At 35.5% G+C, this 17,476-nt stretch overlaps 1 protein-coding gene across 1 annotated transcript in view; it reads right to left on the bottom strand.

The window, feature by feature from the left end:
- Positions 1 to 1,610: 1,610 nt before the first annotated feature.
- Positions 1,611 to 17,476, bottom strand: part of DIAPH2 (diaphanous-related formin 2) — a 174,752-nt gene continuing 158,886 nt past the window's right edge. Inside the window, exons 26-27 of the mRNA XM_009881778.1 lie at positions 10,226 to 10,321; positions 1,611 to 1,756 (exon numbers count right to left, since the gene is read on the bottom strand). Coding sequence (XP_009880080.1) covers positions 1,611 to 1,756; positions 10,226 to 10,321 — 242 coding nt within the window. The remainder of the gene's footprint in view (positions 1,757 to 10,225; positions 10,322 to 17,476) is intronic.

Below are 17,476 nucleotides of genomic sequence, written 5' to 3'. Positions count from 1 at the left end.
TCTATACCACAGAATTGGTAAAATTTTCTACTTATAATAAGCTATAAAGATCAAAGTATGTTTATTGGTAGCATGCCTCTAATTAGCATCATAATAATAGCAAAAGTTTAAGCATAGGAAAAAAAGTAACACAGATCATAAAGTCTTATCTATAATTAAGACTAGTTTGCTTCCTCAGCTAAACTATTCTACTTTTTCACAAACTCTTCTGTTTCATGGTATTTTCTGTTGCCTATCGACATCCATTCTTTGATCTTGTATTTGCACTAGCACTCCCCAGTTCACTAGCTTAATCATTCATTACAGTATGCCAAAAATACATTAAAAATTGCTCTTTTGCATGAAAATCTTAATAGAAACATTGAAACTTGACCAGTATCATGTAACTTACAGCATATTTGCGTCAGAAATTACTAGTGTTTGTCTAGAAACAGTCTTCTATAAAATTAAGCTAAATGAGAACTACAAAAATCACAGAATAAAAATACTGACGAACAAGTGTTTATTGTTTATTAATAATTAATACACCTAAACTGCCCAACTCTCCCCTAAACTAACCTACTGAAGGCTATGTAGAACAAAAAATAAAAACCTACAAAAAAAGTTTCTTCCCTGTTGGTGAAACTTCTGAGAAGAAAAATAGTAATACCCTCAAATTAGTCTCAGTTGGCTTACCTAAAAAAGGCATTTAATCAACTACTGAAGGTGGCCATTACAAAGACATCACCAAACCTACTATGCAATAAATCTCAACAGTGTATGCAAGGAACAAGCTGAACATAAATAAAACAAGATTTCTCTTTCTCTGCAAGAAATAAGCAAGATACTTAGCAAGATGCTGCAGAGGGGAAAAGGATGCAATAAGCAGCAATTGCCCAGGGTCTGTAATAAGCACAGTATCCAGCAAGTCTCATAATTGCTGCAGTTAGACACAACAGTGCCTATTCTAGATATTTCTGTCACCCACCTTGACATTTGCTCCTCTGTACGGGCTTCTGTTCTGTGTAGATTAAACAAGCTCATTCTCTAGAATGATTCCATCAACTGAACAATAAGTAACTCCCCCTGACTTTATAAACAAACACACAGAGTAAAATCTAAGATTTCTTAGATTTCTTTTTCCCCTTTAAACACTGTACTGACAGAATGTGATGCCATACTTAAGTATGTCATATGCTGGATACGCCCCTTTCCTAAATTAAAAGTGATGCTGGATTCTCCCTTAATGCATGCCAGTAGTCTGACTGTTTCCCTAGATAGAGGAGAACTACACAGTTCTATCTGGTTTGAATATTTCAACTTTTTTCTTTCCAGGTATTTCTCTAGACAAAAACACATTAAACTAGGAATACTGCAGAGACATTCTCATAGTTCCACTGTCATTACAATGCAACCATTCCATGCTAAGCCCCAAGAAAACGTACATGCAAATTTAATTTTAGGATTCCTAAAAGGCCGATAAAAAAAAGACACTACTTTATGCTTTTTAATTTATTTTTCTTGATACATATAGAGGACTTTTTTACTCCTTGAGCTAGTATAAAGAAAATAAAAGAAATGCCTATTGGATCTTTTGCAGACAGATGAACTTGTGTTTGCTACACTCCAGATCACTCAGGAGCCAACATAGTTGCGCTAGTGCAGTGTTTCAGACCTCCCAAAGACCTGGGAGCTGGGATCCTCCCAAAGCGCTGGGATCCTCCCAAAGCGCTGGGATCCTCCCAAAGCGCTGGGATCAGCGCTGCCTTAGCCAAATCTAAAGAGCATGTCAAAAACAGACCGTTCAGCCTGCTTCTGCCTGCAATATACTCTGGACTTATGTACAGCCTGTTGCAAGAAGAAATGACACTCTAGAGAGTCAAATAAAGGTTTGGGCTAGCCACAAAGTGAAACTGAATCATTGAATCTGCTACAAGCTTAAAAAAAAATAAGCTGCCAGAGCAAGACTGCTCTTTCAGCATACGCTGGGTGCTAGGGCATGCTAGCTTTGAAAGACAGCAGAACTATGGCATGCGTTTACTCATCTGTTAAATGATGGAAGGGGCAGTAGTGCCCACCTCCATAAAGAGCTTTCAGATTTTCAGAAAAAGACAACACAATGAATACAGAGTAATACCATCAGTACCCTTTTTTAAACCCATCACTTGTTTGACTTCAGAATAAAACACGGGGGGTGGAGAAGGAATCCATCAGACTACTATTAACAAACCTTCCCCCAGATAAGAAGTTTAAAACATTGAGAATGTACTGTAATTGAAAAATAGAAGACTATCTGAAGTACTTCTGCCCTGAAACCATAAAGTACTGTAAAAAGGTATAAAGCAGCTGCTGGAGAAAGTGGTTAAGATAAAGATGGTACAGTACGTTCAGGTCACCTTGTCTTTTTTTTTTTCTTTTGAGAAACAAGGACTTAAAATGTAAAAGTAAATAGAGAAGAGTATTAGAAAAAAGCAAAGCTGGGGGGTTACATTGTTAAATACATATTTAGTGTTCTCCTACCCATTTCTTTTGGCAGAGCTTTTCTATCATTTTTAGGAATTTTTTCAACCTCTTTCTCCAACTGGGACTGCTGGCCTCTACCTGTCCCTCTGTTGTTGGACTCCCTAGCTTAGATCCTTAATTTAACCCATCACAGATCATTAAACTAAAAAGATCAGTAAAGTGTAAAATGTTATGGTGATATAGAGAAACAGAGATTCTGGCTTCTCACACAATGACAAAACTGCCTAACTCCTAATACATGGCCACTGCTAAGATAGTGTCAGTACTTTGTAACTAAATATTATTGTTTTGAGTATGCTGAGCAGAGATTCTCATTTTCTCCTGATCATGCAACAAGAAAATTAGAATTCCCATGATTTGTTTTGTTACATCATAACCCGTAGGGTGAATATAGTTTTTGCAGAAAGTAAACTATTTAAGTTATTACAGTCAAGATGACAAATACTAGTAAAAAACCTTGCACAGTCTCTCCACGCTCAGGTTAGAGGACTGTCCGTTCTACACTATGTGCCTAGAACAGGATGGAAGAGAAAGCATCCCTATCTGCAAAATAACCATTTTGACCTAAAGTCAGTTAAATTAATCTGCTACCAAGTCATACACTGCAACAGCGATTTTCATCTCTTTCCTTTCCTTTACATTCATTATGTATATATATATTAAAATATTAAAGCCAATGTGCATTACCTCAGTAAACACTAATGTGATAGAAAATTTTTCCAATAGAAGTGTTTCAAAATAATTGCATGATAACAGTGTCAGCACTGACAAAGAAAAATCAAATGTCCAAAAGGCTCACAAAGTAAGTGAGCCTTGCATATCATTCATTACTACTCAGGTAGTTCGTAAATGAATGCATGAATATCTTTTGCCTGTGTGTAAAAGTAGTTTCTCTAACTTCAGCTACCAGATACAGGTGTAGCCAAAACTCAGCTATCCATCTGTAGAAATATAGGCCTTAACATCTAGCAAAACATACCTCATTAAAATAGAATCGTTTTCTGATTCAGTATGAATTTTAATAAATAAATAAATCGGAACTGTGGGTGACTTCCAACTCATACAAAATTGTACCACATGAATCTCTGAGCCTCCTTCTGTACCACACCACTTGAGAAGCTGGTTACTATGAACAATTTCCTGGTTCTCAGATAAGCTTTGTTTTAGTTCTTAAAACCTACTTCACAACATGGGACATTCAAAAAGGCTTTTGGAATTCTAAAGGCTTTTAAGAGCTTCCACAGCAATTGTGCCAAGCCAACTCCCAGAAAAAGAAACTCCATAATACACACTCTGTATGAACTCCATAGCTGTTCTGGGTACCTGCAGAGTCCTATGATGAGACAGACAAAACAGCTTTAAGGAAAGCCATGTAACAGTTTCAATGTCTGAAGCAACTGGCACAGTCTGGCAACTGGCTGGCATAAGCTCAGATATTTTATGTCGCAACTTACAGATGTCATGAGGTTCCAGAATAATCCTCAGTACTTCCATGTAATTCTCATCATTAATGGGCAATGTGTTTTCACTTCAAAGGGAAATATGCACTCTGCTATGTCTTAAGTGACAAAAAATCAGAACTTAATTTTGGGATCTTAGGACAATTTGATGAGTAAAGTAACACCAGTGTTTATATTTTTAAATGCTACAACTTGAAAAATGTCCTGATACTTTCAGTGTAAAATTTTACATAATTCTTTTCCAGAAGAACTTCTAGAGAATACTTTTCATACTACACTGAAATGCAGTTTGAAGCACTTACACTAATAAAAGCAAGGGGCACATAACTCTCCTTAGCCTTGTGTAAGTTATTAAATGCTTTAGATGAATGACAAACTCAGATGTAATTAGTAACAATTATATAGCACCATCTTTTTGAAGGACATTTTTAAGAATGTGTGTATGCCACTGCCATTTCATGGCATATTTATTAAAATAAAATTCTTGTCTCAAAAAAACCAAACGCGTAATGGCACGTAACAACTTTGAATTAACAGCAATATATGCCAAGTCTAGAGTTCACAATACGACTTCCCTATGTCTGTCTAGTTTACCAAAGATTCGTAAGTACTTTACACACTACGTCAAAATGGGAACAGTCTCACATACACTGAATACCAAGATCAGAGAATTCATTTGAAAGACAACTAATCAATCTTCAACACTTGCTCTAGAGAACAGTTATTAACACAATGAGACAGGTGAAAACAATTATTCAAATGCATACAATACTTGAATTTTTATCTTTATGTCCATACACTTATGGTCATGAGGTGTTTTCAGAGCCTCTTCATTCCCTTCACGCTGAAGGGTGCTGTCCACCTAAAAAAGCTGGAGAATCTAGTCTAAGCAGGCTGGAGGTTCAAGTCCGCTTTTATTCCTCTTCCCCCTTCTTTTTTCACCACTTCTCCCTCACCCTGCTTGTTAGTAGAATTCCTCAGAAATGCCAAGTAAAACCTTTGCATACTGCAGCTGTTGCTTTCATGCTAAGCCACCAGAATAATATATTATCTACTATTATTCCTTTAATTACAAAAATCATAAGCCAAAATGCATACACAGTAAAAACAGATTACACCACAAATACCTATTTTTAAATAGCTTTGGGACTGTTTACGGAGCTCTCTGGACTTAAGTAATTTGCTAAGACTTGATTTGAATTGTACTATAAATAGGTTTCCCTTATACAACACATTTATATTTAGCAATAAAAACAAACTTAAATCTCACAATAATGCCTTGATGGCTAAAGCAGTAAATTTATTATTGGCGATCCTGGTTTAGCTCTTGTTATTATAGTTGTGGTAATTTCGAAGCACTTAGATCATACGTTTAAGTCTCATTAGTCCTTGAATCCTGACTGTAAGCAAAAAACCTCAATACTTAACAATAAAGATGATGACACACTTCAACAGAAGGATAGCAAACAACGCTACTCGTACACCATTTTAGTTAAGCACAAATCACGATCTCTTAAAAGTGCACCTACCACATTTTTGGATTTTAACACTGATAAATCTCCTCATCAATTCACAGACAGATGTAAGCACACCAAAAACCAGTTTATTTACAAAACTGCCATGTACAAAATTATTCACAATGCTTTCAGTATAGCAGATAAGCTTTGACTGAAGATTTTTATTTGATTGTGTTTTAGGTAAATAAGGATTGGGCACCCAGAAACCTAACTAACTCTCAGGACTTTACGTAATAAAATCAATGGAAAGGTAAACATAGAAGTCAGCCTTTAATTTTACGCATCTATGTCTTCAAGCAGAAGACACAAAATTCCTAAAGCTTTAACCTTTTTATTAGAATTCTAATCAACTTCGATATAAAATATGCACCTGCTTTTTTTAAATTAAAAAGCGTATTTTAAATTAAAGAAAGTGTCTGAACACCATCTGAAAATTATCAAAAGTCATTAAAAAGCAGTAATATTCCATTGCCTCAACTCCTTTTTCTTACAAAAGTTAAACAAATGGTGGCCGCACTTCAGATGGCTTGCATAAAAGATTCAAATTAGATGTCGAAACTCAACAAGGGAGGTTCATTCTTTCTCTTTTTCTCTCAAGACAGAGACAGTAATGACAGTGTGGCAACTCTCAAAATAAAATTCAGAAGTTCCTAAATTGTGCCCATTAGCCATCTCACTGTACTGATTTGATTTTGATAGATGGATTAAAAAATAACCCAAACTTGTGTACTAATAGACCCCATTAAATACTTGATAAATATACTTTACACTGAAATCTAAAGCAGAAAGAACCTGCACACGTGTTCCTCATAGCAAAAAGCTACAGAAATAAGAGCACATATTACCATTGCAGCTGCAACAGTTTGGATATATAGGAGAGGACACTAGTTATGAACATTTCTGAAAAAAATTAAACGTAAATTCCATGGCAAAAAAAAATAGCAGCTTAACAGAAAGAACCCTAACAGAATAGTTAGCTCTCTGCAGAAATGTGCTTAAATTAATATTAGCAAGAAAATATTCCTGAATCAGTCTTCTTCAATAAATACCATACCCCAGGGTCAGAAAAAAGGTTGAGGATAATTGGTGCAACAGTAGTGCTGGACACACATTTTAAACTGGTACCCTGTGATGAATGCCACCTAATACCTTTCTTTACTATACTTTCTTTCCTATATCAGAAAACTTGCAAAAAGCAAGTATATTTTTGGAAGATGAAGCAACATTTCTAGAAACTGATTTCTAATTATTATTTTATAGCCTCTATAACCAAAGCAATCTACTGAAAGGACAAACTCTATACCTAAAATCCAGTAGCTAGAAATAATGAAGATATAGTAATAAGCTTAGGTAAGAGAAACCACACAGAAACTTTATCACAGTGAGAAGTCTACATAACAAAGAATACATGAGAGGCCAATGAAAATGAAAAACTGGGGGAGGAGAACAGGATTTTTTTATTATTACTTCCAAGACCTGAAAACAGAGACTTATACTGGAAAAGTCTGGAGTTACAATGCAACCCGTTCAAGTTTAGCTTTTCATTTACAGGCTTAGCAAACAAACATAAACAATGCAGTTAAACATATTTTAAACAAGTTCTACTTTTCCAAACCTATCTGTACATATCACCAACATTTTTCTGCCCACAAGGATATTGAGTAGCTCCCCTGTGTAGGGCTGCCATTCTAGATGAGCAGAGCACCATTCCCTTCATTTCTCCATCTCTTACTCCATAGGTCTGTCTCTTATTCTTTAAATATTTTAAAGACTTGACCATGCAAGCACAAATAAGGTACACCAGTAACCTCTGTAAAGAAGGCTAAATGATCAGGTGTCTTTGGTAGAATGACACTTTTCTGGGGTAGTTGTAAGCCTACAGTAATTGGAGCTCTGGTGTGCAAATGAAATGATCCCTCCTAAGGCCAACCTACTCACCTAAAGCTAGCAGTGAACACATGCCATGGCAGAGGTTTTTCTTTTGGAAAGTTGCAGGATTTTTTTTCCTTTTCAGCCAAACTGATCAAGAATGCCACTAGCAATGATGCTACACGTTGCTCCTTTGAGTTAAATTTACTCTGTGAAACCACTGGGAGAAAATACAACAAAAGCCAAGTTTTCATGGACTATTGGTTGTAACCGTTGAGAGGGTTGTAGCCTTCTATAGTTTTCATTTTCACCCTGAGCAGGTGCAAACAGAATAAGCAAGTTTGCAACAAGACAGATCTAGAGCACATACATGAAAATCTACACAAGTGAATTTACTGTATTGCTGAGCTTTTTTTTTTTTTTTTTGAGGCATTTTCTAAAGTTGGGGGTGGGGGGGTTGAGTTTGTTTTGGTTTTAGGTAGGCTTTCTGTATGGGTTACTTGTTACTAAGTAATGAATAAAACTGCAAAAAGCAAGCAAGCTAAAGACATTTTTTCTCCTCACCAGATTTAAACTACCAGCCACAAATGATACACAAAAATGAAATCTCTGTCCAAACAGGCAGAAAACAACAATTTTTCTTCTCAGATCATGACAGCTACCAACAAAGTAGCTCACACTCAAAACTTTGCTGTACAAGTCTAACTTTCAAAATAGCATCACCTATCTTGTTTTCCTATGTGTTAAGAATACATGCTGATTACAGAGAGCGCAGCAAGCTATCAATAATGTATAGGAAACTCCTACATGGCACACCACATGTGACAGTACTATACCACTTGCTATATGCTTGCCAGTCATAAGGACCCAAGCAAGCCCAGAAATGCCCCCAACTTCTCCTTTCCATATCTTTTATTTACTTTTACTTCCTTCCGCTGAGCCATACGAGGCATGGAGTTAACAGTTTACTAAAATCTCACTGGATGAGAAAGTCTATTGATGATACCAATGAGAAAACTGTCACTGTCCCTTCCATTTTTTAAGGAGAGATATAGAAGTTTGTAAACATGGTCCCTGCTTTTTTAATGCTATAGTTCACTGCTTAGAGATGTCATAGCCATATTTTTAAGTGTCTTCTGTTGGTAGACAAGTTATTGACTAGATGTCAGGTATGTTCCTAAGTCACATGAGAAAATTTACATAACAGTTTAAATCAGATACTTGACTGGGACTAAAATGTATTGCCGCTTGTCTAAATTTTCAGTTACCCCCTGCAAACTTCACATAATGGTCCTATCTGTTTATGGGAAAACTAACGGTTGCCCAGACCTTCGAAATGGATTACCTAGATGTTTTCTCCCAGGAAGTTGCCCAAAGACATTTAACTCCTTAAATTTAAAAGCCAGACCCCACTTAAATATGAAATTTCAAACACACAGAAGTCAAAGTGAGTATATGAAACAAAAGAGAAATAAAAGGGATTTTTAATTAGCCCCCATTAGCCCTCTATTTTCAATTAGCCCTCTGCCCCCTATTTTTGCAGAGGAGTCACCAGTTTTGGACCTGGATTCAGTAATCTCCGTGGCTTTCTCAGCTGCAGCAGATTTTGCACAATCTCCTCTGGTCCCTGGGAAGCTTTTCTTTGTCACCGCCGGGTGACAAATCTCTCCTCAAGCCATAACACACAGAGACCATCTCTCACATTGATATTTCTCAAGATACATATGAAAAATACATTTTGATCGAGGAATTCTTTCAGTTCTGATCTGAGAGCAGAAACAAGCTCTGAATTAAGAATGACACTGGAACTGTAGCAGAATTCATTTCCTAGTATGAACAAATTATGTAACTTATTTTTATTTTTTCAGGCATATGGCAAATTAAAAGTAATTATATACCATATTTTCTAGCTAGATTAAAGAGGGTAGTAGAATTTGCCTTTACTCCTCTGTTCCTCTGAAAAAAAAAACCAAGCTGCATCTAACATGAATCTAACCCTAGCTCATTGACAATGAGGTAGATATACATGGCTTATTTATAAAATAACACGACTCCATTTTGCCAAACCTTTAGCAGCACATATCCAACATGAGCTTTTGTTTTTATGCCAAATAAAGATAATTTTTCACCTGTAAAGTTTGAAGACTGTATTTTTTACTTTAAGACATGTTTTAAATAAAAAAAGTGCAAAATATAGTATACTACCATGAGCTTTGATGCAAAGTACATGCAGAGTAAATGCAGTTCACAAACTGTATACAACTGGCATATCATAAGCAGAGGAGAAGTGACTAGAGGAAGCACTGCAGTTGCCTCGTCTTCTCTCAAATTTTCTCAAAACCAAATTTGCAGGAAGAAATAATGGTTAATACTAAACCAGTAAGCCAGACTAAATTCAGTAGAATACTATGGTCTCCCTCAAGAAAGTAAAGCCACTTTATCGTAATTTGGCTTTTATGACTACACACACTATAGCTTCCAACCAAATCAGAACATATCTAAGACCAGTGCTTGAAAAAAACTATCAGACCATGCCCAAACTCTTAGTGGAGTAAAAAGCTGGGTTTTTTTCGCATCGCCACCTACAAAAAATTAGTTATGGTTTTAAAGATTAAGACAAGCATACTTTGTGCAACAGTGTTTTAAATGCCATTTCAAACACAACAGGAACCCTTGTCATATCTTACAGCCCAGTTATCTGAAGACAGAGCTATTAAGTTAAAAAAAATCCGTGATCACAAAGAGCATGCTGAGTTTTCACAGTAGGTCAGTGACCAACAGGAGTTCCACAGTTTTCAGTGAAAACTGTTGGTAAATCTTTGCAAAACAATTTTTGCCCACTCAGTTCATAACTAGAAGTTTTTAGAAGTTTTTTACCTTGTCCTCTTGGTGTTCGTTTCCTGCGATCTCTGAATGCTGCTCCTGACTGCAAAGCCTCAAGCAGACTATCCATCACTCCAGTCTCATCACCCTCTGAGAAGAGGAGAAAAATAATATTAATCTCAGTGCAACTGAAATCAGACTTTGGAAAGAAAAAAGTAAAAGTGTTGTCAAGTTTACATAATGCTTCCAAATAAGAGATGTATATATTTTAATGTAATGGATGCTGTCAGTGCTTCAGGTATCACTGTCTAGTTTGCGTATGATGCTCTATTAAGCAAAATTGATGCCAATCCTACTGTTCTTTTAACTTTGAGATGTTATCTTGTGCATTATTGATGACATCTTCAGCATGCAGATAGACAGCTGCTAGTGAATGACTGCTGTTTCACTGCTAAATTCTTTTAAGGCTTTCCTGAAGTAGAAACAGGTCATCTCTTTTGATTTAATCAACATACATGGAAAAAGCTGATGAAATTGAACAGCACAAAGTTAAATATTTGCAATACTGCAAATATTTTATATGTTGCCTCCCATCCTCACCACGCATTTAAATCCTTGGAAAAAAAATATTATCTATACAACATGCAAGGATACATAAGCCATATGCTACACATGGAACAGTACACCATGGATGACCTTAAGGTAAGAAAGAACAAAGAGGGCAGAACCATGCAGTGAAAGTAGGTGGCACAACATTTCTTAAAAGCTGAATTCTACTTCTGCTAAATCTTTCTCTTGCTTTTTTCATATCCAAGCTAACCTGTAGCCTTTAAATTGCTGGACTTTATAATGCATTATGGTAATCTGGGTAGAGTGATTAATTCCTTTTTTTTTTTATGTATTTAAGTCTTTGACTTCCTTTGCGTTTCAGTCTGTTAATAACAGTTGATAGCAGCATTCAACTGCATATGAAACAGAGGTCAAACAACTGCAATGTTACAAAACTATTGATGAATGCCTCTTTTTCTGCTCCCGTCTGAGTTATAGCCCAAAACTAAAATATAGACTAGACTAAGCAAGTAGGTGGACATTTTATTCACATCTCTCAGACTTCAAGTTAATAGAAATTTCCCCATCAGAGTGGGAAGATAATTACTTTATGCAAGAGATTTACATTACAGTAAAACACTTCTGAGTCACACAAAGTGTAGGAGGTTAAATGTACATGAAAGCTCTCAAACGTTCAAGTTTAAAAGCAGCTTATTAATGCAAAAGGTATTCTGCCTTGGTTCTCTATTACATTTAGATTCATTAGACTAAATCCAGACCTGATATAAGACCACACTAATCCTAAAACATTACTCGGTTCAAATTTCTACATGATGATCAATGTAACCACTTGATACATTTAAATTATACATCAATGTAATTTAAACCATTATGTATAATATACAACACATACATAAAGTTCTCTCCAGTGTAAGATGAAAGGGAGCAGAGCAAGAAGAGCAATCAGCAGAAGACTCCGAAATACCAGTTTTAATTACATTCCATCTAAAACCCTTAAACTAAGCTCCTGCAAAATAAATAAGTAAATTAGCTTCTCTCGATTCACAGTCAAATATACTAGGCCAGAACCTTTCCTAAAGCATACAACTTAATTATTTTCCTTTGTGCTCCTTATCCTACACATGCTTATTCATTGATTTATTGTTGGCTCTGTATTAAATTTATTTTCTACATCAAAGGTCTGTGAAAACACTTTGTCCAAACTAATACACACCAAGTTGGTCTGAAACATTTAATGAATGCAGCTGTAATACACAGAATTAGTTAACATGTTAGAATATTTTATGTATAGAAAAAAATTCATTCAATCTTCATTAAAAATAAGAGTTGGCAATGTTTATTCAAAAAGGCAAAAATCCTCCAATACTTCATACATGTTTATGAAGCCTTCTACTTCTTTTTTTGCTGAGTGTGCTATCTACCTGCTAATTACCGCAACTGCTAAAAAACACCTTATTTTTGGAATATCAAAATATACAATATAAAGACGCATGAATTAAGGAAGCTGTAGAACACAGTGATGAGATTTTTAACTCCTCAAAGTAAAATTTATGCTACATCTGATCTCAGCACTGCATCTTAATCAAAGTCGTCAGGTGATTAAGTGGGAACTGGGCAAAGAACTGCATTTTCAGATACCCTTCATTAACATTCCTAAATAAAATTCAACATAAACTTCAGGCTTTCCCCATAGTTCTTGCTGAGTTACTTCACATATTACCAGCTCTATCCTTGATTTGCAACCCCCCCCCCTTTTTTATATACTACCTATAGCAACTTGTGGACATAAATCAGAAACAAAGACAAAAAATTATTAGAAGTTTCCAAACTGAGCAACGGAAATTGTCAGTGGAAATAAAATACTTAATGCTTATTTCTGCTTTAGATCTCTTCCACTGTACACAAGGATAGAAGTTTCACCTGGAACAACTAATTCTCTTCCTGTTTCCTTCTTTTCCAAGTTGGTCCCAACCATTAAAGAGACACCAAATGTATGCACATGTGCAAAAAAAATTGCAAGCTGTTTCCATCTTATGACTGGCTCTATGAGACTTTGATCAGCCTTAGCAAAGAGCCAGATTCTCTATAGGTATTAAAACAGAACTGAAAAGGCAAAAAAAATCGTAATTGTTATTTGATGCGTTAACTACAAGTCCAATTTGTTTTCATTTGGATTTCACGCTAATATTCTATTGCATAGTTGGTTTAGCACATACAGTCTGTTTTGAAAATGCCTGTGTATTTAGGAGGTTACAGTAAGACTCATCCTCTCACAGGTCCCACAACTCAGACCAGTGTTAGTCAACAGATTTTGGCCACTTTCAATGATAACAATGAAGACAAAAAGAACTTTCTTCTTCCATAGAACAATATTATTGCTTCTTACACTGCTGAAGAGCTCCAAGCAAGCCAAGAGACACAGACAGAGAAAAAAAGATATGATACAATGAACAAATAAAGTCACATTTGAGATGAGTGGGCAATCCTAATATCAAGACACCTAAACCTTTCATAATTTTTGACTAGTTATAGGAAACAAAACAGAAGAAGGTAAAAAGAAAAATCCACTTATTAATGCTGAAGAATAGTCACATCATGCATCTATACACAAATTTGCTGTGTATAAAAGCAATACAGTGGATTTTACACTTCGCTTTTATAAAAAACAACAGAATTTAGATAAACTGGTCATAACAAACATTTAGTATCTGTGGTCAGATTTTCATGTTAAATGACATCCTGAACATTTGTACTCTGGAACTAGACTGTCAATTTCAAAAAAGGAGACCTTTGATAGATCATAAGAGATTAAATCAGAAACTGAAGATCTGGATGTACAAAAGGCTGGGGGGTGAAGGGTGAAAGACAGTATCGCAAACAGAACAGTGACTATTACTAGAGATGTATAATAATCCCAACATAGTCAATCTGAGTGAACTTTTCATTTTAACGTTAATGCACATAAATAGTACTACCCCTTGGAAAAAAGACAAGATAGATAAATAACCACAGATGACTAATGCCAAATCAGCTAATACAAAGTTCTCTCTGCCGATGTGGAAGGAAATTGCAAATCTCTATGAAATTAACGTACCGTTTGAAATGGCCAAATACTTATTATCATCATTATTACTACTATCATTATTATTACAGAATAGCAAATGTGGAATTTGTTTACAAGAAAAAAATCAAAACATTACCTGGGGACAAAAGTATGATAGTCTTCACCTGGCAGTATGAAAGGCCTTTCAAACCAATTTTGCAGACAACAGAACACAAGACTGAGATTATGTTTCTGTCAAAGATATTAGACTAAATTTATGGCTTAAGGTTTCTGTTAATGCAATACACTGCACTTCATTTGGCTAGAAAAGTTCTCTCTCGTTTATCTGGTCTTCAACATTTGATATAATGGCTGCTTAATTCATTAGCAGAACACACAAAAGGTGGTCATTAGTAAAATATCTGGCTTAGTAACAACAAAAGGTTGTTTATAGATAGGAAGCTTTAACATTTGAGAGCTTATCAGCCGAATTTTTCTGAAAACCTCATTAGTGGATTTGCCATAACAATAGATGACATCCAAAATGGTAGTATTTCCTATTTGTAAGATCAAAACAAGCATAAGATTTGGAATAATAAAATAAATGAAGATAATAGGAACAGAATGAGTGTGCATAACTTCAGGTTCAAGCCAGGAGCTCTTCATTAGGGAATGACCAAGAGCACCAATATAAAGAGATGACCTAAGAAACAATGATGAATTACTAGTCTTGATCAGTGTGTTAAAAAGTCAGTATACTCTATTTCCAGTAGCAGTGGTATACAAGCTTGATTATGGCATTCACAGAAGGCAAATCACAACTGGAAAAGCCTTTACACTAACCAGTGTATTCTAACAAGAAATGCCTAAGGCAGCACAATTTCTTTAGCCTACATAAAGCAGCCACTGAAGAGAGGTATGATAATCTCCTCCTGTGCTTAGAATCTGTGAAGTCTCAAGAGAGAAAACTCATCCCAACAGATACCTTCCCCAAGAGAGGGCTGTTTTGGTACAGCAGCAAACAGGAAAACATTTAGGCTGAGTTAGTGGAATTATCTTTGCAATCAAAAACTATGTTTTAGAATGCATTGCCAAACAAGAGCGTGGGAATAAAGAAGTCTAGAGATTCTAAGGAGGAAGCAAAAAATTCTGAAAGGAATTATATGATATAGCACAGGCAATAGCAAGAGCACGATTCCCACCATCTTTTCAATGCACTGTACGTAAAGCATCCATCTGACACTCCTGATTGATGGCATATCTTTAAAAAGGGTACGTGACAAAATGGGCAATGAGAGTGCAAGAAACCAGTTATTGGCACTTGGGCTGCTGCGTAAGTTACTGCATGAAGAACACAATTCCTGGGTACTGCAGTCATGAACTAAGCCTTTACGTTTGAGCAAGCGTTTTTATTTTCAAATGACTTCTAGTGCAAATATGACCTTTATATTTATGAGGAAAACTGTCCTTCCAAATAATAATTATTAGTTTAAAATATTTATCAAGAGAAAAATATATTAGGAAGGTGTACAATCAGGTATGACTAGCCTGTCTTGATTTTTCTTCATATAATACAATGAACTCAAAACTTTACGATCAATTAGGTTTTTAATTCTTATCTAAAGTACTTCCCAAAGAAGTAAATATCAGATAGAAACAAAGCATATAATCTATTTCCAGAACATTATTTTTAAACTTCTGCTTTCCAAAGATAGATAACCTCTCCCAATCTCAAGCCGTTCTTTATATTTTATCCATCAGCACATGGCACCTGGAGATGGAATGACAGTATTAACTTTACAATTACAAATATTTAGAAACAAGGCAGGGAAAGAAATATTTTCTAAAAAGCTAAGATCAATGTAAATGTGCCTTTGCATGTGCAATACTATTGTAGGAAAGACTGCAACAGTATTACACAATCCTTAAGCCTCCATTTGTAAAACAAAATCAAGATATTAAAAAAATAATAATCAATACATGAAGGACTAAAAGTTTCAAGCATGCTTTTAGACATGTCCTGGTATCACTGACCGAGTCTCCCTTCTGCTTTGTATCTACATTTAAGCTTTTTAATTGCCAATCTCCTTACATGGAAATCTCTCTGACAAGTACTTAAGATAGGAAATGTTAAAAAAAAATAAATCAAGATGCTTTGCTGTTCTGTATGCCTTATGTTACTTGTATCCACAATACGAGAATTTGCATAAAAACAGTTCAAGCAGTTAACACAGTCCAGAGGTAAGGCTTATCAAGCACATCAGGTCTTTTACTCAACACAGATAACTATATGGAGTTGACATTTAACCTACCTCTGAAATGCAGCAGAAGGATTAAAGTATCTTCCCTTTTAAAAACAATTCTTTGGCACAGCCTGCTCTTGCACTGTATTATGACTAGATCTGACATAGACGTAGAAGTAAGATTCCTCAGTATAGGGAGGTAATTTATTCTAGCATAAACTGTACACTGCTAAATTAACCATGAGGACTGTGTTAAAAAGGTAGAAAACAAACACTTGAGAATGATGAAGAATGTTTCTTATTTTTCACAGGCCAAACGCAATCCTTCACCTGCTTCTGTAGCCATTTTCTGTTTCAAGAGAGTTCCTCTGAAACAGAGGAACCATTTCAACATGGAGACGAAGATAAAATATTTCCCTTGCTATTGCTGCTAACACCTTACAAAATATGACCCGTAAGTTAGATTTGGGATCCTGTTTGTCAATACTACATTCCTTCATCACTTCCTGACAAATCTCATCTAAACATCAAAAAGAGACCCTGACATCCATACCCCCCATATTAAATGCAAAATAATGTTCTTTTCTATTTAATACTCATATCATGAAAATGAAAATTGAAGTTGACAAAAAATATACAGGTAAAGTATCATTCCCTTGCTAGCCTGAGTAGCAATAAAAGCTACAGAAGAGACAGGGCAACACATTTTTTTTGTCTTGCTTGAATTTGTTTGGGTGTTTTTTTTTTTTTTTAAGTAACTGCTGCTAATATTTCATATTGGAAATGGAAACTTGTTTAGTCTGTTGTAGCCTATGAGGCTTTTAAAGTCGTTCTTGCAATTAAAAGAGCAATGCTGAAAGATCACACTGGAAAACATATGATAGTGCTCTGTTTAGTGCCTAACCTGAACTTTGACAATGTACACAAAAATCAGAGCTCTTTCATAGACTTCATGTAAAGATGGGAATATTTAACTCTTGGGTTGCCTCTGATTCAGTAGGCATTCTTGAACTTGCTTCTGTGGCAGTGGCCGACTCTGATGATTTCAACCTCATTAGTTTTTAGTTTCTCTTCTCTAAAAAATGGCACTAAATTGTTCGAAAAATAGTTCCTTACCTTCTTCAAGAAGGCACATATCAAGTTCCCTGAACCCAAGCTCATGTCTATGAACTATTTTTTAAAATAATTTAAAAAATATTTAACTTCCTTTTCTACTCTTTTTTTTTTCTTTGAGTAAAAGTATTGAGAAATTTTAACTTCCTTAAAACAGAACAAGAAGAAAGAGGGGATTTAAGTAAGGTCTTGTCGTGGTTTGGCCTCAGCCAGCAACACAGAACCACGCAGCCGCTCGCACAACTCCCACAGCCGTGGAAAAAGGAATCGTCAGGGCAAAACTCGTGGGTTAAAAGAGTGCAATTTAACAGAACAGCACACAGAAAAGATGAAAAC

Source organism: Charadrius vociferus, unplaced genomic scaffold (genome assembly GCF_000708025.1).
Source record: "Charadrius vociferus isolate BGI_N301 unplaced genomic scaffold, ASM70802v2 scaffold472, whole genome shotgun sequence".
NCBI lineage: Eukaryota > Metazoa > Chordata > Aves > Charadriiformes > Charadriidae > Charadrius > Charadrius vociferus.
The sequence above is the reverse complement of the archived record's forward strand: the minus strand, read 5'-3'. Positions and strand labels throughout refer to the sequence as shown.